This window comes from Microcaecilia unicolor, chromosome 10 (assembly GCF_901765095.1).
Source record: "Microcaecilia unicolor chromosome 10, aMicUni1.1, whole genome shotgun sequence".
NCBI classification, from domain to species: Eukaryota; Metazoa; Chordata; class Amphibia; order Gymnophiona; family Siphonopidae; genus Microcaecilia; species Microcaecilia unicolor.
The window spans coordinates 38120885-38145890 of NC_044040.1; the positions used below are offsets into that span (position 1 = coordinate 38120885).

Here is a 25006-nt window from a genome sequence, read left to right on the forward strand (position 1 = left end):
ATGTAATTCCATACTATGTAAGCTGCACTGAGCCTGCTACCGAGCGGGAAAGAGCGGGGTATAAATGCAACAAATAAATAAATAAATAAATATGCCAACTTCAAAATTACTGCCAAACGCTACCCCGTGGTAGTGTCAATTTGGCTCGCACACTACCGTCACGTTAGCCTTACCGCGTAGTAAAAAGGGGCCCCTAATGACAGAAGTTCTATAGAGCTCTAGGCATTTCCGGTTCTAACACTATATAATGGCGTGGCCTTCTACTGACATTCATGTGGCCCTCTAGGGGTAATACTGACATTCGTGCAGCCTTGTCTGTATTTAGGTTGTCCACCCCTGTACTAAAGAAACAGTTTTATTAGGAAAGAAAAAGAATAGACCTTATTTATTTAACCAGCCACTATACAAAACCTTATCGAGGTAATTTTAGAACAGGGTGAATACTTTAAGCAGTACAGTACATACCCACCTTGCAGTATATTAGTCCTTTAACATATGCATATGTCACACATGTGCATTAATGGCCTGTAACAAAAAACTGAAGAGTGTAAAGTCAACATAATGGTAAGTACTTTGATACCTGGTGAACACAGGGATAAGTTTAGGCAGAGCTCACAAGTACACACCGAGATTATAAAATACTAGGATTTACATGCATACATGACAAATATTGACATGGAAATTTTTTCATCTGCCCTAGGGCTGGGTAAATGTCCATGTTTGATACCTACACTAGTAATTCACGAAATAAAAAAAGTTGTGGGTCGATATTCAAAGTGAAGTGGATGTGTATTTTTGAAGCACTTGGAGTTACAAAGTTACCAATGGGCTCATTTTCAAAGCACTTAGAGCCTTCCAAAGTTCCATAGGTTTCTATGGAACGTTGTAAGTCTAACTGCTTTGAAAATCAGCCCCTAACCAGCCAGAAGAGGCTCCTGGCTGGTTAAATCATGCATGCAGAGGTAAACATCAATGAAAATCTTGGGAGTCACAATAGATTGTTTCCTCACCCTTGAAAGTTGACCGTGATTGTCTTTCACTCACTTTGGAAGCTAAAGAAATTGAGGCCACTTTTCTCTAAACTGGTCTTTTGTACTTTGGTTCAATCCCTTGTCCTCACCAAATTCAACTATTGCAATTCCATCTATGCTGGACTTAAAAGTGGTCTTCTCAAAAAATTACAAACAGCTCAAAATACTGTTGCTCGTCTTATATGTAGATCTCCACGCTTTGCCAAAGCCACTCCTCTTTTATATGAGCTACACTGGTTACCAATACGAGATAGAGGGGCACTTTTACTAAGGCATGCTGAAAAGTGGCCTGCGCTGGTGTAGGCATGTGTTTTGGACGTGCGCAGGTCTATTTTTCAGTGCAGCTGAAAACAAGGCCTTTTTTGTGGCCGAAAATGGATGTGTGGCAAAATTAAAGCCAGCATGTGGCCATTTTCAGCCTGAGACCTTACCACCACCCACTGACTTGGTGATAAGGTCTCACATGCTAACTGGGTAGTAAGCGTCAGTGCCACATGGTAGAAAATAGAAATGTTTTCTAAATTGGACGCGCATCAAAAATAGAATGACCACCCAGGGCACACGGTAGCTGGGCGGTAGTTCCAATTTGACACACATTGGACGCACTTAGAGGGGCATAATCGAAAGGGGCACCCAAGTTTTCCTGAGGACGTCCTCGCAGGACGTCCCGGCGAAACCCATATTATCGAAACAAGATGGGCGTCCATCTTTCGTTTTGATAATACGGTTGGGGACGCCCAAATCGCGAAATTTAGGTCGACCTTAGAGATGGTCATCCCCGATTTTCGCTGATAATGGAAACCGAGGACGCCCATCTCAGAAACAACCAAATCCAAGCCCTTTGGTCATGGGAGGAGCCAGCATTTGTAGTGCAATGGTCCCCCTCGCATGCCAGGACACCAACCGGGCACCCTAGGGGGCACTGCAGTGGACTTCACAAATTGATCCTAGCTGCATAGCTCCCTTACCTTGTGTGCTGAGCCCCCAACCCCCCCCCCCCAAAACCCACTCCCCACAACTGTACACCACTACCATAGCCCTTATGGGTGAAGGGGGGCACCTACATGTGGGTACAGTGGGTTTCTGGTGGGTTTTGAAGGGCTCACATTTACCACCACAAGTGTAACAGGTAGTGGAAATGGGCCTGGGTCCGCCTGCCTGAAGTGCACTGCACCCACTAAAACTGCTCCAGGGACCTGCATACTGCTGTCATGGAGCTGGGTATGACATTTGAGGCTGGCATAAAGGGTGGAAAAAATATTTTTAAATTTTTTTTATGAGGGTGGGAGGGGGTTAGTGACCACTGGGGGAGGTTATCCCCCATTCCCTCTGATGGTCATCTGGTCATTTAGGGCACATTTTTGTGGCTTGGTCGTAAGAAAAAAAGGACCAAGTAAAGTCGTCCAAGTGTTCGTCAGGGATGCCCTTCTTTTTTCCATTATCGGTCAAGGACGCCCATGTGTTAGGCATGTCCCAGTCCCGCCTTCGCTATGCCTCCAACACGCCCCTGTTAACTTTGGGATTATGCCAATTTTGGTGACCCTGTGAGGACGCCCATCTTGCCATTTATGTCGAAAGATGGGCGCCCTTCTCTTTCGAAAATGAGCCTGTTAGGTGCCTATGAGGCATATTTTCAAAGCACTTAGCCTTCCAAAGTTCCTTACAAACCTATGGAACTTTGGAAGGCTAAGTGCTTTGAAAATATGCCTCTATCCGCCTTAGTAAAACGGCCCCAGAATATCTTTCAAATTACGCGTTTTCATTCACCAATCCTGTTTGGTCTAGCCCCACCATATACGAATAATCTTACTGAATTACCCCCCTCGCAATGCTGTTTCTCATGTAGAGAATATCTTGTCTTGCATTTCTCTATCTATAAGAATGTAATATATAAAACAATTCACTCTGCTAAATTCTCCTATCAAGGTACCAAAATTTGGAATTCTCTTCCTAAATCAATCAAGTTTACAGATGATTACCTAACTTTTAGAAGTCTTCTAAAAACACATTTCTTCAGTCTGGCCTTTCTGAATACAAAGAACTCTATCTGAATTTTACCCACACCCTTTTCTTAATCTCGTTTCCCATCTAGTCCTGCCAAATTATGCCCTCACCTATCCACCCTTAATTATTTGTTTGTCCTTGCGATAGTCTAAATCACTGGTTACTTACTGCATATGTATTAATTTACTTCTTGAAGTTATTATAATTTGTGTTATATTCTATACATTATTATGTTTTATTCGCTTTATTGTTTGTTTGTAAGCCACATTGAACTTCAGTCTATTACAGGCTAAAGTGGGGTATAAATGTCATGAATAAATTAATAAATTATTCAATTAGAGCCAAAGTCAAAACCAGCTATTTTGTGAATGTTCCAACATTTGGCCAGCTAAGTGCAAATATTCAGCAATGCTTAAACAGGACCACAAAAAAGTCAATCCTATATTTATGTAGTACCCCATGGCTGGTTGAGTTCTGAATATTGCACCTAACTAGCTGTATTTTAGCCGGCTCCACAAACCCAGAAGTTCAGTACTGAAGCCCAAACATGGACTGGCTTTGAATTTCTGGGTATGACACTGGCGGTGGTCAGCAAAACACTGAGCGCTGCCAGCTGAATATTGACCTCTCTAGGTGCTTACTTTTATTGATAGAATAGTGCCTACATAGGTGCCTTCTTAACCTCTTATCCTAGGAACACTTCCTCCATGACAGCTTTGGGTAACCTGCAGCCCGCAAGATCATAAGTAGTATGCACAGAATATAAAATTATTCAGATTTATTCATGTAAACTTACAAATTACACCCTCTACACACGTAAGATCGCTGGAAGTATTGAAGTATTTCTGAAGGTAGTATTTGCACTCATGCATTTATTTCATAAAATAAGCACATTCTTTTTAATGCAAAATTTGTGTGCACCTAAAAGCATATCTAAACTTGTGCAGAATCTTTGGTGGGGCATTATATTATAAAAGTAAATATGCTCATAGAGGACAATTCTATAACTGGGCCCCTCCATTTAGGCACCCCCAAAGCTTTGCAGTCAGAGCCTATTCTATTTATGGAACCCAGGCGCCTAGGTTCTGCTACAGAATATCATTATCCCATATCGGCACACCTAACATTTAGTTGTCGACACTTACACCAGCACTAGAGCGGACATTAAGACCAGGCACCCAACAGGGACGTGTGTAACTTACATTATCATATTTCTCCTTTCTTACATCTCCTCCACGGAACTGCCCTCTAGACCATCTCCATCCATTTTATATCCTTTTGAAGATGTGGCCTTCAGAATTGTACACAGTACTCCAAATGAGATCTCTCTAGACCTATACAAAGATACTATCACCTTCTTTTCCCTGATGGTTGTTCTACATGTCCAAGCATTTTTCTGGCTTTTACTATTGACTTATTTATCCGTTTAGCTACCTTAAGATCATCAGATAAGTTCACTGCCTGATCCCACTCTTTTGTGCACAAAGGAACCCCTTAAATTGTATTGCTCAACTGAATTTTTAAAGCCCAAATGTGCAAACCTGCATATTGTAATATTAAATCTTAGTTGTCAAACTCTAGACCATTCCTCAATCTTTGCTGGATCCCTCCTCATGTTCGGCTGTTTACCCTGTTGCAGATTTTGTCATCTGCAAAAAAAAGCAGGGCAAACCTTTCCTAACAGCCGATTCCACCCCACAATGTCGCCTACAAACGTAAGAACCGAATCAAGGACCAATCCTTGCAGCACACCACTGGTAATGCCTCTTTCCTTGGAGTAAACTTCATTTAACACAATCCTTTGTTACTTCATTCTCAAGCAGTTTCCAACCCAGTGAGTCACTTTTGGGACCATACCAAGAGCACTCAGAGTATTTATTAGTCACTTACATTGAACAGTGTCAAAGAAAAAGGAGGGGGGGGGGGGGGGGAAGGAGTACCAAAAAGAGTTATCTGGATGGGAAAATCTGAGGGCCCTGCTTACTAAGGTGCACTAGCATAAAATTAGTGCACGCTAAACGTGTAGACGCCCATAGGAATATTATGGGTGCCTACACACTTAGCATGAGCTAAAAATGCTAACACACCTCTTAAACAGCTTAGCAATCAGGGTCCTAAGGGGTCCTTTTACACAGGCGCGCTGAAAAATGGCTTGCAGTAGTGTAGGCGCTGGTTTTGGGCGCGTGCTGATCCATTTTTTAGAGCGCCTGTAAAAAAAAAAAAAGGCCTTTTAAAAATTTTTGTCAAAATGCACGTGCGGCAAAATGAAAATTGCAGCACGTCCATTTTGAGTCTAAGACCTTACCGCCAGCCATTGGCCTTGTGGTAACCGTGCGGTAATGACCTACACACGCCAAATGCCATTTGGTGCATGTCAGTTATGTGCGCCTGAAAATAAAAAATATATATTTCAGACACGCACATCTGATGCATACCAAAAATGAAATTACCGCAACAGCCATGCAGTAGTCGAGCGGTAACTCCATTTTGGAGTGTGTTGGGCGCACGTAGACGCTTACGCAGCTTAGTAAAATGGCCTCTAAGTGAAGTAGTGCCATTTTATGCATTCTTTTTATTCACTGTAGGGGGAGGTGTTCCTGTGGGCGGGATTGGGTAAGGCTTTGAACTACAAAAATATCTGTGAAAATATAGTTAGAAAAATATCTGCATAAATTAGGGACAGAAATTAGGGACAGATATCAACATTTTTCAGCGCTCTGGAATAATTTTTAAACTAAAAGGTTTATGAACCTATCCTACAAAATTTATGGAGTGGAAAGTAAAAGCAACCTTTCCACCTATGCGGGCAGTTATACAAATTATCGCCATAACCCATAATCACATCAAAGTGCTCATAAGTGCAAAAGCTCCATACATCTTCGCTCATCGTAAAAATCTGTCTGTAAACTACAAAAACAGTTTGAATATGCAGAGCAGCAGTACAAATCACGATGATGTCCATGCTTCCTACTAGTGCTCCATCACTCTATAGAACGATTTCTCAGTTTCTCTGTCAGCTCCTTTCTCATTTCAATGTGTTTTTTCAAGTTTTGCACCTCATGGGGTAGATTTGCATCCCAGATAGAAAAAAATGACTTTACACCTGTATGTAAAAATGAGAATTATGAGAAAACAAGAGATCATGAGTCATCCATCATTAGGAAAATATGTTTCAGAACAATGAATAGAGAACACAATCCTCAAATTTCCCATCTCAGAATGAACATAACTGTGCAAATTACAATTATTTTCTATTTCCAAACTTGTACATTAAGTTTTATTGTCCAGTCTACTTGGGCATGGTTTTGCTTCTTGGTGAAGCTACCAATCGTATATGCCAAGTGCATTTCAGAATACAACCTTCAAAACAGCAGAGTGATATATTTGTTTAGGTTCATGCTTACTTTAAACTGCGAATGAGAAGCAGACATGTAGGGTACTTAAAACTGAGTAAACATCTTCTCTCTCTAGCTGGTTATATATTGGAAGTGTGCAGCCCAAAAATTTCTGTGGCAATTTTGTCCACATTAAAGCCTATACTGCATGCAACCAAATGTTACCCCAGTCATATTTAGTATTCTTACCACTTGTTTTGTTGTGGCATCCCAAAATCAGCACAATGTTCTTGCTGCTTCCTTTATCTGAAGTTAAAATATAAAATGGTATCATCATTACAATTCAGTGAAGCAGAAAAAAAAATCCCAAAACGATGAACAACACAAAAAAACAAAATGAGATTGTAAGGTCATTTTCAAAACTATGTGGATGGGGTGCAGAATCCATGTGTGCACTGATCACCCGCTTTCCCTTTGAAAATTGCCTAGGGAAAACATGTCCACAGAGATCTGCACCTGCCTTTTCTGAGGATATTTTTCCCCTAAAAAATAAATGCACGTAGCTATGAAAAAACAATGGGGTGCATGATTGACTCCCCAAATCTGACTGCATCCAAGACCACCTACTTTTAACTGTATATAGGACAGGGTAATTCTATGAAGGGGCACCTACTTTTACAGGCCAAGAATGCGCCTATTTGGAGCCTAAAGAGAAGTAGGTGCATATTTTTCTTTATAGAATACTAGCATAATAGGTCAAACACACACCTATATTTTACTGTTTCATATTTTTATTAAAGTGTTCCAAGCATAACACAAAACTAAAAGGAAAAACCAAAAGTAACAATAATCCATGGCAAATAAAGAAACAAAAAGGAAAAAAAACAAAACAGAACAGCAGCAGCATTTCATGACAATACCCATATCAAATCAGCAAAATACAGTAATCAGGTAGTAGTGCGGGCACATGCACCAGCCACAGAGCTAGTGTAAATGCTCATGATAAATTGATCATGTGTAAATCATAGTATTCCATAATCTGTAACTGTGCACCCCATCCAAACTCTACCTATGTACACATCATTGAAGATTGACGTGTTCTTACAGATTAGTGCATAGCCAAAATATGATCATTTGCATACATATATATCCAATACACATATGACTAGAAATCCGGGATTTATGCACATTCTTGCTGCCTAAATCTAGGCGGTTCCCTACAAAATCACCCCTATGGTAAATCAAGGGGTCCTTTTACTGAAGTATGCTGAAAAATGGCTTGCGGTAGTGTAGGCACAGGTTTGAAGTGCTCGCCAGTCCATTTTTCAGCACGCCTGTAAAGAAAAGGCCTTTTTAAAATTTTTGCCGAAAATGAACTTGCGGCAAAATCAAAATTGCCGTGCGGCTATTTTGGGTCTGCGACCTTACCGCCAGCCATTGGCCTAGCGGTAAAGTCTCACGTGGTAACCGGGCAGTAATTATTTTTCGGCCATGCGCCAAAAATGAAATTACCGCAAGAGCCACGCAGTAGCCGTGCAGTAACTCCATTTTGGCGCACGTTGGGCACGCGTAAACGCTCACATGGCTTAATAAAAGGGCCCCCAAGTAAAACTACAGCATAAAAAAGGTAAAAAGTAACTGCTGGTGGGAGTGGCACCTAAACATATGAGGAATTTCATAACTCACAACAAACAGTGCTATGCATCCTGTGCCAATACAAATTACTTTTACCTTAGATCATGACTTGTTTAAACAGTGTAAGCTGCTTCTTAGAATGTCCTGGGTACAGAAATGCTTAGAGAACAGCTAACTGCTGAGATGTTATTTAAATAACCTCAGCGTTAAGAGGGTGTATAAGTATTGCATGCTTGAAAAGAGGGGGGGGGGGGTTGTACAGATGTTATTTGAGGCATCTTAACCACTATGAACCAATCAGAGACAACTGTACTAAGGTAAACCCTAATACAGTTGGTTTTGAGACCAGACTCAGATGTAGAAAGTATTCAAGCAGTTTTTGTATAGAATAAGAAAAGGGATCTAGAGCCCTACATACCATTTTGGGAAATGTCAAGTACACATGCTGTTTTGCTTCTCCAATCTAAACACATCTCCTGGAAAGTCTCCTTTCCTATTCAGTTAAAAGCATACATATAGTGGAAGCCTCTGTATACTTTTAGCTGAGCTAGTCAGATTTCAGAGAAGACAATTTATTCACTTACGAGTTAATTCTATACAGGAGCGGCCCAAGACAACCTGCCGCCTGAAGCAGAGATGAGATGTCGCCGTGCCGCCCAGTCTGGCATCTCCCCCCTTCCCTCTTCAACCCTCTTCCCTGTGTTTACCTTATTTTATGCTTTTCCAAAGGCGGCAGTGGCAGCGATTCCCAAAGGCTGCCCTGTCACAGTGCCACCGGCCTCTTCACTCTACTGTTTCTGACCTCCGAGGAAACAGGAAGTTACATCAAGAGGTGGGCAACAGTAGAGAGAAGAGGCCAGTGCCTGTGGCAGGGCAGCCTATGAGAATTGCTGCCGCTGCCGCCTTTTGAAAATGAAAAAAAAAATAAGGTAAACGTGGGGAAAAGGAAAACGTGAGGAGGGAAAGGGAGAGTGCTACTCCTAGAGAGCGCTGCCTGAGGCCCCCGCCTCAATTGGCCTAATGGTAGGACTGCCACTGATTCTATAACGAGCTGCCTAGATAAATGTTGATATTCTAGTCATGTAATTGCTTATGTGTACGTATACACAGGTAAATGAGCATTTTCCCTTATGTAAAGCCTGGAAAAGCCCTTTAGTAAAACTATACAGTGGAGCGTGCATATATCAGTACACACAGCAACAAGTTGCCACACACTTATACACACAGAGCAGAGTTGCAATATACATGCATATTTTAGGAAATACACACAGCCACACACACAATTATACCAGCATTGGAGCAATGTCCATGCATGCATTGACACCTGAAAGCTACATAGGCTAGTTCTGGGTGCCATTTTATAAAGGCACACTGGTGCCTATGTTGCCCATCATAAAACAAGCATTCACTTATAAAATCAGGCCCGAAACAGCTATTTACCTAGATAAATGGCTTTGAAAACTGTCCTGGATAAAATTAGTCATTCCTAGTTCTAAAAAGAAGTCATTATTTGAAACACCTACCTAGTTGAGTAGACATCATACTTCTAATGGAATCACAAAATCTAACTATGATTCGTATGGGATGGCGCGTTGATAGATCAATCAACAAGATGTGTCCTCCTCCAGTCCCTATCCACAGGGCTGTGTTTCTCTGTAATAGGATAGTCTTTACTCTTCCAGCATATGCATCATCAGGCGTTGGCTGCTTTTTGCGTTTCGCAAGTTCATCTCTACAAATAGTGGAGATTTTTTATATTAATATATTTTGTTAACATATGTTATATTACAAAGAAAATTAGTGGAAAGAAGAATAAAGGTCCATTAAATTCAACCTTCATTGAAGCCAGTAAAAGATGCAGACAGATCTGATTATCAAGGATATCTATAATAACTATTCATCAGATACATCTACTTACATATGGTCTAAAACTAGGGTAAATTATCCTAGCTTAGTAACCCTGAGAATAAGACCAGTGCAAAGCTCCTGAGAAATGAAGTTGACAACCTCTGGTCTAAATTGTCTATCAACCATCCCTCCAAAGTACATCAGAAAAAAAGTTCTGCAACACTGCAAAGAAATACACATGTTCTTCTGAAACCCAAACATTCTAATGAAGACCACAACTCAAGAACCACACTTAAGCAAAACTGAATTTGCTTAGTAGATCCAAAATGTACTTGAACAAGAAAGACTGCTATAAGAATAGTGCAGAAGATATAAGTGATGGTGGCAGTCCACACCACCACAAGAATCAAGATTTGGCAGCATAATATTGTATTTCTTACTCCAGAATGGCGATCGCCATGACGGAACAATGTAAGCCACATTGAGCCTACAAATGGGTGGGAAAAAATGTGGGATACAAATGTAGTAAATAAATAAATAATAGTTTTATGCAATACGTATTTGGACTAAAAACAGAAGCTCCTGACATGATGGCACAGAAGAGGTGAATAGATTCTTAGTTTCTCTTCCAAAATCCAGAAGAAAATTATTCCATCAACTTTCACATTACCTAACATTTCACCCTAATGCCAATGAAAACAAAACTTTTCCCAGACCTATGGTAATATGGACACTCAGAAAGATGCTATATTAAAATTTGTGGATTGCTAAACTCACTATAAGCAAACGTCACGGTGGGTAAAGCAATTGAGAAATGCTTGTCAGGGGAGACTACGAGGCTCATTTCCAAAGCACACAGACTTAAGAGTTACATAGAGGGGCACTTTCGATACAATGTCTAAATCCAACTTTGGACATTTTGCTGAAAAGGTACAAAAATCAAGTAGTGAAAATGACCACTTTCAAACCAGAAAAACATCTGTTTCTTTGAAAATGGCCATTTCCTAGATGGTGTTGTGCTTAGTGCGTCTATCTTTTTGGACAATTTTCAAAACAAAAATGTCCAAGTGAAAAAAAAAAAATCACAAAATCAAGTCATTGGGAAATAGGAGGAGCCAGGTTTCCTAGTAGATTGGCCACACAAGTATCCCAACAGAGCAGTGGGGCACCCTAGGGGGCACTGAAGGACTTCACATAAAAGATCCCAGGTACACATCTCACCGTTATCCCCTTATACTGTATGGTTAAGCACTTCAAAACCTATGAAAAACTTACTGTACACCACTACAATAGCTCTTATGGCTGCAGGTGTCACCTATATGTGGGTACAGCAGGATTTGCGGGGCTGACACTTTCCACCATAAGTGCAATGGAGTGGATTATGGGCCAGGGTCACCTTCTCTGCAGTGCACTGCCCTGACCACTAGGCTATTCCAGGGACCTGCTGGCTGCTCTATTAGAACTGGCCATAACATCTGAAACTGTCATAGAGGCTGGTATGTACTGCTTCATTTACATCTTTGCTGGGTGGGAGGGGGGTCAGTGACCAATGAAGGAGTAAGGGGGTGTAATTCCTTTATTCCTACAGTGGTCATCTGGTCATTTAGAGCACTTTTTGTGGCTTATTCGTTAATAAAACAGGTCTAGACCAAAATGTCCAAGTTTTAGCCCTGGACTTTTTGTTTTGTTCCATTATGGCAGAAAAACATCCAAGTGTTAGGAACGCCCAAATCCCACCCTTAACATGCCCCTGACATGAACCCTTGTGACTTGAACGCACTTCTGACAGATTTCAGAGAAAAACATCTAAAAATTGGTTTTGAAAATACCAATTTGGACATTTCTGTGAGAAAAGTTTGATCTACGAGGGTGGGGGATGTGGTGGTTCGGGGGGGGGGGGGGCCCAGGCCACCAGGGCCTTGCATTGCAGGAGGATCTGGGGCCCCATGAACCTCCGGCCCCTGCGTTTGACAGGTCTGTTTTATTGACAGCCCGGACCTGTCAAACAAGTGCGGGAGGATTGTGCCTGAGTGCATGCTGTTTTTACAGCTCTGTTTGGAACAGTGCGGGGCTTTTGATCTTCTGCACCTTAGTGAGCTGAGAGCAGCCAGAAGCTGTAACTCAATATGCAGTCTTACGGTAATTACAAAGAATCACAATACAAAGTATTAGCTCTGCTACTGCATATTTTTGCTCTCTCAAAGTACTATTGCTTTAATACAATTTTCCAATTGTCCACTCCAAACTTTGTATGCCTAGATCTGTATTTTTAAAGCAAAAAAAATTACAATGCAAAGACTATTACAACGGAAGAATATAATAAACATACTTGAGAAAATGAGCACAATCTATAAGTTCGCAACATTTATCCGTCTTCTTATCCCAAACTTCCACGAAATGACTGTTTTTCTTTGCCAAATAGATACAGTTATCCACAGCTATGGATACAATGTTTGCATCACTGAACGATTTCTGAGGCAACCTGTGAATAAACAGAACCATATTACAAATGCATTCATAAACCATTATATCTAGTCAACAGAATCCAAACTAGAAATCTATGTAAATCCACATAAATCCATTTTCAATGTGTATACAGTGCTTTATAAAAGCCTTCACACCCTTGTACGTTTTTTAATCTTGCCGTCTGAAAAATTCAGTTCAAAATGCATTGGAGTTTCATTCAGTAATCTATACAATACACTCTACAATTTTAGGGAGAAAGAACTATTTCTTTCGCCCTGATAAATAAACTGAGTGCCCTTGGTATGGGTCCTAGAGTAACTGATTGGGTTAAACATTTGTTGAATGGAAGGAGACAGAAAGTAAATGGAGTTGCTCTGAAGAAAGGGATGTTATCAGTGGAGTACCGCAGGGATCAGTCCTTGAGCTGGGCTCTTTTTAACGTCTTTGTGAGTGATATTGCCGAAGGGCTGTCTGGTAAGGTTTGTCTCAATTCGGATGATACCAAACTCTGAAACATGGTGGACACCCTGGAGGGTGTAAATGACATGAGGAAGGACCTAGTGAAGCTGGAGGAATGGTCCGATATTTGGCAACTACGATTTAATGCTAAAAAATGCAGGGTCATGCACTTGGGTCACAAGTATCCGAGGGAACGGTACAATATAGGGGGTGAAGTGCTTCTGTGTACGAAGGAAGAGAGGGACTTGGGGGTGATTGTGTCTGATGACCTTAAAGCTTCCAAACAGGTAGAAAAAGCGATGGTCAAAGCCAGAAAGATGCTTGGGTGCATAAAGAGAGGGATGACTAGCATGAAAAAAAGAGGTGATAGTGCTACTTATTTTAGAGTTATGGCCTGATGAAGTGTCACTTTAAAATGATGGACCCAACAATGCCTCAAGGGATAGTCAAATACATCAAACTTTTCTTATAGCCTTTCCCCAAGAACTTTACCCCAAAGTTATACTAACAGCTTCATGTGTAGAATGTTTAAATCCTTGCTTCAAATTCTGTTCATCCAGGAGTATTCAAAATAGCTCAATTATTGTAACTAGACACAGCTGGGCTTTATTTAACTTATCGTGGGTCTTCTTAAGGTAATTTTTGGAAGCTGAGCTAATTGGGATTTGCAATGACAGTGTGAAGATTCATGCAAGCATGACTTTTTGGTTTCTTATGGTTTTTATTTTTTGAATAGTTCTATAATTGTTCTTTCACATGTTGAGTAGATCAGTGAAACTCTTAATGCAGAGGTTTTCAACCCAGTCCTCGGGCTCACCAAGTTGGGGTTTTCAGGATATCCCCATTTAACTTAATGCCTTTTGAATTGTATTTTTAGACAGTAGAATATGAAAATTATACAAGGCTGTGAAGATTTTGACAAGGCACTGTAAATGAAAGCAATATTTTCTACTTGTAGATTAACAAGAGACAATGGTAAATGGGATGACAGCCATTTCCCATGTACACATGTATCCCACATGAATTTTGAATGAATCTGAATTATAGAACCAGTTATGTATTCATGCTGACAAGTGTTTGAAAACTACGTTGCACACACAAGCCACAGAAGAAAATTTTTTACAATGTAACATCTTTCCTTACATGTTGCTTTTAAGCTAAAACATTTTCATTAACATACTTGCCGTAATAGATTTCAGAAAGTTAGAAGTTTTACACAGCTTTTATGTGTATAAATAGCAGTACTTACTTGTGAAAATAGCCTACATGTGTAAATTATGATTTTAGAAAACCACTATATGTGTAAATAAAAGTTATAGGACACAGTTTTGAAGGGGCAGAGTTGTGACATAATTTGAGTGCAAATGGAACACAAATATACTTAAAGACTGAACATCACCTGCTCTATGGCAAGAGTAAGTGTAGATTATTTAAAAAAATAATCTTAGTATTAACAATCATGAAAATCTTCAATAGTTTCTAACTAAAATTATTGTTGCTGCTGGACACGCCAGGCCTTACACATGTACTCCCACTAATCTTTACACTATTTTACAAAAGGCTCCATATTCAGTGAGCCTTTTGTAAAATAGCTGGCATAATGTAAACATCTTATCCCCATTTCCCCATCTAGAAGCTCTATGCAAAATGGTGCTTAAAAAGTAATTGTAAGAAAGTACTATACAAATAAATAACTCACAGTTGGCTGGTCTTTGTGTCAATAACCTTTTGCAAAGAAAAATTACTGGAAAAAGACACAATCTTCGTTCCGCAGCCGCCCCAGATGGTATATTTGTCTGAGAGGTATAAGGATTCACAAAGGCACACCAGCGGAGTGTTCACATTTCCTATGCGGAGTATCTTTAGAGGTGCAGCAGCTTCATGCTTTAAGGAAAAAACATTATTTTGTCAGAAGGATCTCACAGGTTGTCTATTCTCACACAGACTGTTACCAACCATATAGCCACCAAAAAATAAAGTGGCCAGTCTTATTTATTACAGACCAGCAGTCTGGAGAGATGTCCAGCTTCATTATAAACAGTAACCTGACGTGGCCATGCGTCAGGGGTAGGAACTAATTTTCAAACAAACAGGCAGGCAGAGCACTGGAGTCTCAATGTGTTAATGAGGCGATGGTGCAGGGAGGAGGGTTTTAGATTTGTATGGAACTGGGAACATTCTGGGTGAAGGGGGAGCCTATTCCGGAATGATGGGCTCCACCTTAACCAGGTGGAACCAGGCTGCTGGCGTCGGCATTTGAAAAGGAGATAGAGCAGCTTTTAAACTAGAACTGGGGGAAGGCCGACAGTCGCTCAAAAGCACATGGTTTGGAACAAGGTAATATCATCAGAACAGGGGAGATAGGGTAACCCGATAGCAAGGTTGCAATACAGACCATAGACCAGGTGTCTAAAGAAAAAGCAGACAAAAGATAGCAAATTAATACTGCTAACTGCTGAGTAAGATGTAAATAGGAACAACAAATGTAGTTTGAAATGTCTATATGTGAATGACAAAAGCTTAAGAAATAAGATGGGACAGTTAGAATATATTGCACTAAATGAAAAATTAGATAATACTGTAGGCATCTGAGACCTGGCGGAAGGAGGATAACAAGTGGGACACTGTCATACCAGGGTACAAATTATATTGTAGTGATTGGGTGGATCTAATTGGTGGAGCGGTAGCATTGTATGTTAAGGAGGGCCTTGAATCAAATAGATTGAAAATTCTGCAGGAAACAAAACACAACTTGGAATCCCTATGGATTGAAATTCAATGTGTAAAGGGGAAAAGGATAGTGATAGGAGTGTACTACCGTCCACCTGGCCAGGATGAACAAACAGATATAGAAATGTTATCAGAAATTAGGGAGGCTAACCAACTGGGGAACACAATAATAATGGGTGATTTCAATTATCCCGATATTCTGGGTAAATGTATCATCAGGGAATGCTAGGGAGGTAAAATTCCTTGATGAAAATCAAGGACTGCTTTATGGAGCAGCTGGTACAGGAGCCAACAAGAGGCGGAACAATTCTAGACTTAGTCCTTAGTGGAGCACATGATTTGGTGCAGGAGGCAATGATACTGGGGCCGCTTGATAACAGTGCCCTTTATAAAATTATCCCCATAGCACTTATTTATCAAATCTTAATTGGGATTATCTGCATAAGTTGCTCATATGCACCTAAGTGGGTTTTCAGTCCCCAAACATTTGCACATCAATTAGAACCTTCATAAATTTACTTGCATAAAAGAAAATATGATCTTACATGTATAACAAAATTTGTTTAAATTTTGTACAGAATTAGCATGTTGATAACCCATAACTTTATCCCCATTTTGCAATGAATAAAGTTATATACGATATTTATACCCAATTTATGCAGATTTGTTTGGGCATACTTAAAATTATGTCTATAACTTTGAAGTTAGAAGAAGTAGTGAAAATTAACCTCTGTGTGTTTCACTAGAGAAAATTATAATGAAGCCCCAGAATTTGAGAGCTAAAACATTCTAACCCGATTTCATTTTCCAGAAGATGCAAATTAAAGGGGGAAGTTATCAATGTGAACTAACATTAAAGACTGGTTATTTTACCACAAGTCACAGAATCTCATTGCATAAAAAAAAAATGTGACCCTCTGCTAAAAAAGTCACTTTACTACAGTTTAGTAAAAAGACCCCTTTAATGCTTTCGAAAGGTGCCATACTGGAAAATAAAGTCATCAATTTATCCACCAAAATGATGTAACTAGGTGAGTGGTTGGGCAGATTTTTATATTCTGCTTTGTGACAGTGTCTCTGCTCTGTTTGGATCATACCACTTCTAAGAATGAAAGGGTAGAACAGTCTCTGTGCCTTTGCTATCTTTTACCTCACTGCTGAGACTGCAAACTATGGTGCCACTTAATGGCAAATTATTCTAGTAGTTTAACTGGTATTATAGACACCCATTCCTAAGAACTGAACTGAGACTTCCATTAATTTCACATAGATCATCCAGTGTCTTCCAGATGGTAATGAATTTTGATGGCTACCGCAATGAGCCAGATGTAAAACAGTGATATAAAAGTGAAAGGTACTCCACCATCTCGTCCATTATCAGATCCATTTTACAAAAAAAATAAAAAAGGAATCATAAAAAGACAGAATAAGAAAACTCAGCATGAACGTTACCCTTATTGATGTATCTTCAAAAACAGCCAGATTTCCATCTGCTGTCCCCACCAGAACAAAATTCTTCTCTTTGCTGAAATAAGTTAACGAGGTTCACAAATACGTCATCAAAGGACATGTTTTTCAAGTAAAAATACTTCTACAATATCATTCTCATGTTTATTTAGGTAATATATTTAACAAAAAAGGAATGGACAACAAACTTCCATTTAGTCCTGTCAGGTGCTTCCAAACTGAAGCAGATAAGAGGTTGGGTTTGGCTGATCACTCAACTAAACCAGTACGGTTACTACCTATCTCCCCCTATTTAAAAAGCTGTACTAGCGGCTGCCGTGTGGCAATGCTGACACAGCACATTCAAAAGGATTGGCCTGTGTTGGCATCAGTGCACGGCAGCCACTAATATGGCTTAGTCAACAGGAGAGGTATGTGAGTGGAGAGTGGTTGCCTATGGTCTACGGCCCTGGGAGTGGGGGGGGGGGGGGGGGGGGGGGGGGAACGAGGCAAGGTTCTATCATACTTAAGGTTTTCAGGAGAAATTATTTTCTCTGTCCAGGTATATTTTTTAGGGGGGGGGGGGCAGATTCCTCAGGCTAACCAGCCAAAACTGCAATCAATTTCAATCCACAGCTAATATGAACATTAAAATGTTTTATGTTAATGCTCATCCACAATATTGAGAACAAGATTTATGATGCATTTGGTAACATTAAATCTTGTTTTCTCATGCATGTAAAATGTTACCAAAGCATACAGTTAAACTTTTTGCAGCAAGGTTAATTGCATAAGCCTCTGTATGACAATATAGTTCTCAAACAGCTCTGTTAGCACCAAAATACTATCTGCAACCATGTATCATCCTTTTTCAGTCTTTTACTTCTCTCAAACACCCTTCAGTCCTTAGCATTCCAAGGAAAAACTACATTTTATTCTAGGATACCAATATATCTTGCTGATCCAATATATCTTGCTGATCTCTTGATCGTGCATTCTTCCTCCCTCTCTCCCAAGTCTTGAAATCTGCTGGACTTAGTCTTAACTATTCCTCCTCATTTAAAATCAATCTGAAGACCTGCCTATACTGCCTTGTGTCATATGCATTTTCTCATATTACCATACTATGGTTTATTAGTTATTTCTATTTATCTGTAATCAGGTTTTTGCGGCGGTTTCTGTTTAATTATTCTGGAAGTCTGTGCCTTTATCTTTTAATTTATTAAGCTGATTGCAACTGCTGCTTTGTTTCATTACTGAATATAAATTGCTTTGCCATGCCAAATGAAAATGCAACATCGCCAGTTGTTAAAATAAAATAAAGCATTTCCTCAATTCAGCATGTTCCATGTTGAAGCTCTTAAACAGAAAGGGGACAATGTTGAAAGCAGTATATGTAGATCAATGAGTAAATCCACCTTTTAAAACTGCCCTGCTCTCTCTGTAGGAAAAACTACCCATGCTGTCAATAGCAGATACACTATTTCTGGTAGAATAGGGATTGGGCAGGGCAGACCAACTAAATTAAGGGGTTCTTTTACTAAGGTGTGCTGAAAAATGGCCTGTGCTAGTGCAGGTAGGTGTCTTGGACGCATGCAGATCTATTTTTCAGCGCGCCTGTAAAAAATGCTTTTTTTTGGGGGGGGGGGGGGAATGGACGTGCATCAAAATAAAAATTGGCACGCGTCCATTTTGGGTCTGAGACCTTACTGCCACCCATTCACTTAGCGGTAAGGTCTCACGCATTAACCGGGCGGTAATTGCCAATGCACGTGCACTGCCAATTACCGCCCAGTTTGCGCCACGCATTCAAAAATAAAAATAAATTTTCGGACACGCGTAGCATGGAATTACCGCCCGGGCCACGCGGTAGCTGGGCGTTAGTTCTAAATTGACGCGCTTTGTACGTGCGCAGGCACCAGTGCAGCTTAGTAAAAGGGCCCCTAAGAGTTCAGATACCATTTTAAAATCCACACTTGCTCTTTACCCTGCATAAGTTGCACTTGGGACATATGCAGTATAAGCAATTCCCACAGAACCAGCCAATCATAAGATTTTGGAAGGGAAACTCCATGGGGCTTTTCACTTTCAAAATCCACTAACAGGCCTATGGCTACCAAGTTAAGGGCCCTGTTTGCTAAGCCGCGCTGTAGGTGAACTAGCGTTTTTAGCACGTGCCAAAGCTAGAGACACTTGTAAGAATATATGGGTGTCTCTAGTGTTAGCAGATGCTAAAAATGTTAGCGCGACTTTGTAAACAGGGCTCTAGATGATAAGGGATGGGCAACTTGTGTGTTTTTCTTGAAAGGAATGCCTGTGTATGACATTTGATCCTTTACCTCTTCCGTGCAAGACAGCTGCAGTATAAACTGGTGACAGAATCTGACATCTTCTGGAGATGATGGTTAGACTTCATATTTTCTGCGTTGACAGTTAGCAGAAGACCGGACTGAGTGCCTGCTAAAATCCAGTTTTCCTTTTCTTCAGGAAGAGACACAAGTGCAAGGCACAGAATCCGACTATCTATAATGAGCTAGTAAAAAGAAAACAGTAAAAGGTTAACAAATTATTGACTGTTATTAGAAATATTTCTAAAATTTTGGTATTCAAAATGGTTGACTATTTAAAGCTTCCAAAGGTCTCTAATTTCAGATAAACAGAGTAATTTGATAACAGCTCAGCAAAATTAGGATTGGTTGCATTCTTACATTTCTTTTCAAGCACACATAGATTAAAAAGTTTGACAGCTCTTTTAATAAGTTTCTTAGAGGTACTTTTTTATAAAGTGCATTAAACAGTTAACAAGAGGATTACTGCATGTATGCACTAACAATAACACAATGGCTTGACACAGAGCGCATTAATTACTTCATTGACTGCATAGTGGGTAGAAGAGTAGGGAATGGGTATGGACTGCACCTTGTAGATAACCTGCAGTTACTTACTGTGCTTTACCTGTTAATACATCAGTTCAATAGGTGGTGTTAAGTGTATATGCCAGGCTATTTGTGAGGAGGCCGGGAAAAGAACACCGGACCATCGGGGATATTTTTAAGGCTTTAGGGGAGGAAGAATGATGCTCAGGGGTGGGGACGAGGCCATTAGACCACCAGGCCTTTTTTTATATTAGGGGAAGGAGCCACTGCATGTTTTGGTGGGGTTTTTTTTGTTTTTTTGGGGTTATTTTTAAACGTCAACTTTCCTGTCAGTGCCTGAGCCAATCAGCACTTAGGTAGTGATAGGAAAGTTAGTGCAGAGCTCAGAGCTGCAAATTACTGCCTCAATTACTCGGAGCATGCTGCAACAATTTTCCTGCCAAAAGAAGGGAAAACTGGTCCCACACAGTACTTACCAAATGAAAATAAGATCATAATGACAACTAGAAAAAACAGCAGCGAACCATGAGGGACAGACAGAAGTACGCATCTTCCCTGCTGCACGGATAACAAAAACTGTCTGGTCCTGTATGGTGGCAGCAGCGAGCAGGAAGTCATGCACACATGTGCAGTGCTGCCTTTTAAACACTTTTAGAAAGTAGCTGAGAAGTTCCCGCGCTGGACTCCATCAGATGATGTCACCCATCTGGGAGAACACACTGTCCTGTTTGTCCTTGGGGAAACATGCTTACACTACTCATCCAGAGGCCTGCAGGACCCAGTCAGCGAGAGAAGGGTGCTACAGTAGAGCACAAGCAGCAGGTACAGGTAGACCTGAGCAGTGCTGAGGGCAGACCCTCTAAGTGGATATAGGGTTAGCACCAGGTGAGTGCTAGGTATTTCGTGACACCCTTTAATTTGGAAATACTAAAAGAAGCAGTAGTCAAATGTGGTTGTTTTGTTTTAGAGTATCTAATGATTTACTACTGATAACATATAAACCTACCTTACAAGTATGTCCACCTTTTTTTAAATTCAAGCATGACAGTTCTGCTTTGTCTGTACAGCCATTGCCTACCCAAACTGCTGGCTGACTGTATGAGTGTGTGGCAGGTACCATGCACTCTGCTGTAAATACACTGGGTACTGGAATGTTTCTCATCAAACAAAGAAGTTCTGTAGATTCCAACATGTCATACACCTGCCAACAATAACAAAACAAAAAATTATCTGAAGGCAAACTAGAGGAATAATAGTATTTAGTATTCTTTTCCCAGTGTTTAAGCAACTTAAATATCTTGCATGCTACAAATTTTAAGTTTAAATTGATTTCCAAATATGCTGTACAGTAAACATGGATGACTAATTTTCAATTAATTCTCAACCTAGAAAAGCAAACCATCTTCCAGAATGGATTCTTTATATCTATACAAATTCAGAGGCACAGGGAGTTCCATAAAAATATTCTGTTCCTTCTCAAGCTCTTGCAACTACTAGAAGTAAAGCCATTACTGAAATTAGGACAAGCTTTTCACAGTTAACTTTCTATTCTGCTGTAAGAAGAACAAAAAGAGTAGCTGGTACACACAAAAGGCAGTCTGATGCCGTATGGCAATACAGCAAAGTTTTTTGGAATTCTTAAAGGACCCAACGTGGCCACATTTCAGCTTTTTGCCTGCATCGCAGGTACACAGATCTTGAATAGTCAGTAATAGTTGAATTCCCAATAACCAATCGCTAGTGTAGAAGTACCTAAATGTATCATGTCGAGAATTGTTGATCATCCTTGTGGAATGTATCGAAACATTACACTAAGGTACTTCTTCACTAGTGGTTGGTTATTGTAACTCAGCTATCACTGACTATTCAAGATCTGTGTACCCTTGATGCAGGCGAAAGCTGAAACATGGCCGTATCTACAACCTTATATAATTAATCTAAGATGTTTTGGATATGGTTGTGAGGAAAGTATTTTCTGTTTTTGGCTTTTTAAATGTTTTATTGCAAGATCACTTTGGAAGCAATAATTGAGGCAGTGTGGCTTTTTAACTAGTCACAGGATTTTCATTGTGTGGCTTTTAGTTCACTATTTATTTGTATAATATATATGCTTTTAAAATTTTTGACTGTGTTTACTAAGGCACGCTATAAGCGCATTAGCATTTTTAATGCGCGTTAAAGCGAATGATACATACCTGTAGCAGGTGTTCTCCGAGGACAGCAGGCTGATTGTTCTCACGACTGGGTTGACGTCCACGGCAGCCCCCACCAACCAGAAGAAAACTTTGCGGCCGGTCCCGCACGCAGGGCACGCCCACCGCGCATGCGCGGTCGTCTTCCCGCCCGTGCGCGACCGTTCCTGCTCAGTTGAATGACAAGCAAAGGAATGAGTAAAATGCAACTCCAAAGGGGAGGAGGGAGGGTAGGTGAGAACAATCAGCCTGCTGTCCTCGGAGAACACCTGCTACAGGTATGTATCATTCGCTTTCTCCGAGGACAAGCAGGCTGCTTGTTCTCACGACTGGGGTATCCCTAGCTCTCAGGCTCACTCAAAACAAGAACCCAGGTCAATTTAACCTCGCAACGGCGAGGGCATAACAGAAATTGACCTACGAAGAACAACTAACTGAGAGTGCAGCCTGAACAGAATAAAATCGGGTCCTGGAGGGTGGAGTTGGATTCAAACCCCAAACAGATTCTGCAGCACCGACTGCCCGAACCGACTGTCGCGTCGGGTATCCTGCTGAAGGCAGTAATGTGATGTGAATGTGTGGACAGATGACCACATCACAGCCTTGCAAATCTCTTCAATAGTGGCTGACTTCAAGTGGGCCACTGACGCTGCCATGGCTCTAACACTATGAGCCGTGACATGCCCCTCAAGAGCCAGCCCAGCCCAGGCGTAAGTGAAGGAAATGCAATCTGCTAGCCAACTGGAGATGGTGCGTTTCCCGACAGCGACCCCCTTCCTATTGGGGGTCGAAAGAAATAAACAATTGGGCGGACTGTCTGTGGGGCTGTGTCCGCTCCAGATAGAAGGCCAATGCTTGCTTGCAGTCCAATGTGTGCAACTGACGTTCAGCAGGGCGGTTATGCGGTCTGGGAAAGAATGTTGGCAAGACAATTGACTGGTTAAGATGGAACTCCGACATCACCTTTGGCAGGAACTTAGGGTGAGTGCGGAGTACTACTCTGTTATGATGAAATTTTGTATAAGGAGCATGAGCTACCAGGGCTTGAAGCTCACTGACTCTACGAGCTGAAGTCACTGCCACCAAGAAAATGACCTTCCAGGTCAGGTACTTCAGATGGCAAGAATTCAGTGGCTCAAAAGGAGGTTTCATCAGCTGGGTGAGGATGACGTTGAAATCCCATGACACTGCAGGAGGCTTGACAAGAGGCCTTGACAAAAGCAAGCCTCTCATAAATCTAATGACTAAAGGCTCTCCAGAGATGGCTTTACCCTCTACACGATGATGGTAAGCACTAATCGCACTAAGGTGATTCCTTACTGAGTTGGTCTTGAGACTAGACTCTGATAAGTGCAGAAGGTATTCAAGCAGGTTCTGTGCAGGGCAAGAACGAGGTTCTAGGGCCTTGCTCTCACACCAAACGACAAACCTCCTCCACTTGAAAAAGTAACTCTTTTTAGTGGAATCCTTCCTAGAGGCAAGCAAGACACGGGAGACACCCTCAGACAGACCCAACGCAGTGAAGTCTACGCCCTCAACATCCAGGCCGTGAGAGCCAGGGACTGAAGGTTGGGGTGCAGCAACGCTCCGTCGTTCTGCGAGATGAGAGTCGGAAAACACTCCAATCTCCACGGTTCTTCTGAGGACAACTCCAGAAGAAGAGGGAACCAGATCTGACGGGGCCAAAAGGGCGCTATCAGAATCATGGTGCCGTGGTCTTGCTTGAGCTTCAGTAAGGTCTTCCCCACCAAAGGTATGGGAGGATAAGCATACAGGAGGCTGGTCCACCAATGGAGGAGAAAGGCATCCGACGCTAGCCTGCCGTGTGCCTGTAGTCTGGAACAGAACAGAGGCAGCTTGTGGTTGGTCTGAGAGGCGAAAAGGTCCACCGAGGGGGTGCCCCACTCTCGGAAGATCTTGCGTACCACTCTGGAATGAAGCGACCACTCGTGCGGTTGCATGACTCTGCTCAGTCTGTCGGCCAGACTGTTGTTTACACCTGCCAGGTATGTGGCTTGGAGGAGCATGCCGAACTGGCAAGCCCAACGCCACATGCCGACGGCTTCCTGACACAAGGGGCGAGATCCGGTGCCCCCCTGCTTATTGGTGTAATACATTGCAACCTGATTGTCTGTCCGAATTTGAATAATTTGGTAGGACAGCCGATCTCTGAAAGCCTTCAATGCGTTCCAGATCGCTCGGAGCTCCAGGAGGTTGATCTGCAGATCCTTTTCCTGGAGGGACCACAGACCCTGGGTGTGAAGCCCATCGACATGAGCACCCCACCCCAGGCGAGATGCATCCGTCGTCAGCACTTTCGTGGGCTGCGGAATTTGGAATGGACGTCCCAGGGTCAAATTGGTCCGGATGGTCCACCAGAGCAGTGAAGTGCGGCAACTGGTGGAGAGGCGGATGACATCTTCTAGATTCCCGGTGGCCTGAAACCACTGGGAAGCTACGGTCCATTGAGCAGATCTCATGTGAAGACGAGCCATGGGAGTCACATGAACTGTGGAGGCCATATGACCCAGAAGTCTCAACATCTGCCGAGCTGTGACCTGCTGAGACGCTCTGGTCTGCGAAGCCAGGGACAGGAGGTTGTTGGCCCTCGCTTCAGGAAGGAAGGCCTGAGCCGTCTGAGTATTCAGCAGAGCTCCTATGAATTCCAGAGACTGTGTTGGCTGGAGATGGGACTTTGGGTAATTTATCACAAACCCCAGCAGCTCCAGAAGTTGAATAGTGCACTGCATAGACCGGAGGGCTCCTGCCTCCGAGGTGCTCTTGACCAGCCAATCGTCGAGATACGGGAACACGTGCACTCCCAGCTCGTGAAGATACGCCGCTACCACCACGAGACACTTCGTGAACACCCGTGGTGCAGAGGCGAGCCCAAAGGGCAGCACACAATACTGAAAGTGCCGTGCGCCCAGGCGGAATCTGAGATACTGTCTGTGAGCTGGCAGTATCGGGATGTGAGTGTATGC

General features: G+C 41.7%; 1 protein-coding gene across 1 annotated transcript in view; it reads right to left on the reverse strand.

The window, feature by feature from the left end:
* Positions 1–5511: 5511 nt before the first annotated feature.
* The window catches only part of LRRK2 (leucine rich repeat kinase 2), a 255631-nt gene continuing 236136 nt past the window's right edge, over positions 5512–25006 (reverse strand). Inside the window, exons 44-51 of the mRNA XM_030216665.1 lie at positions 20837–21031; positions 19294–19487; positions 16961–17033; positions 14478–14662; positions 12183–12335; positions 9529–9737; positions 6620–6676; positions 5512–6138 (exon numbers count right to left, since the gene is read on the reverse strand). Coding sequence (XP_030072525.1) covers positions 6017–6138; positions 6620–6676; positions 9529–9737; positions 12183–12335; positions 14478–14662; positions 16961–17033; positions 19294–19487; positions 20837–21031 — 1188 coding nt within the window. The 3' untranslated portion in view covers positions 5512–6016. The remainder of the gene's footprint in view (positions 6139–6619; positions 6677–9528; positions 9738–12182; positions 12336–14477; positions 14663–16960; positions 17034–19293; positions 19488–20836; positions 21032–25006) is intronic.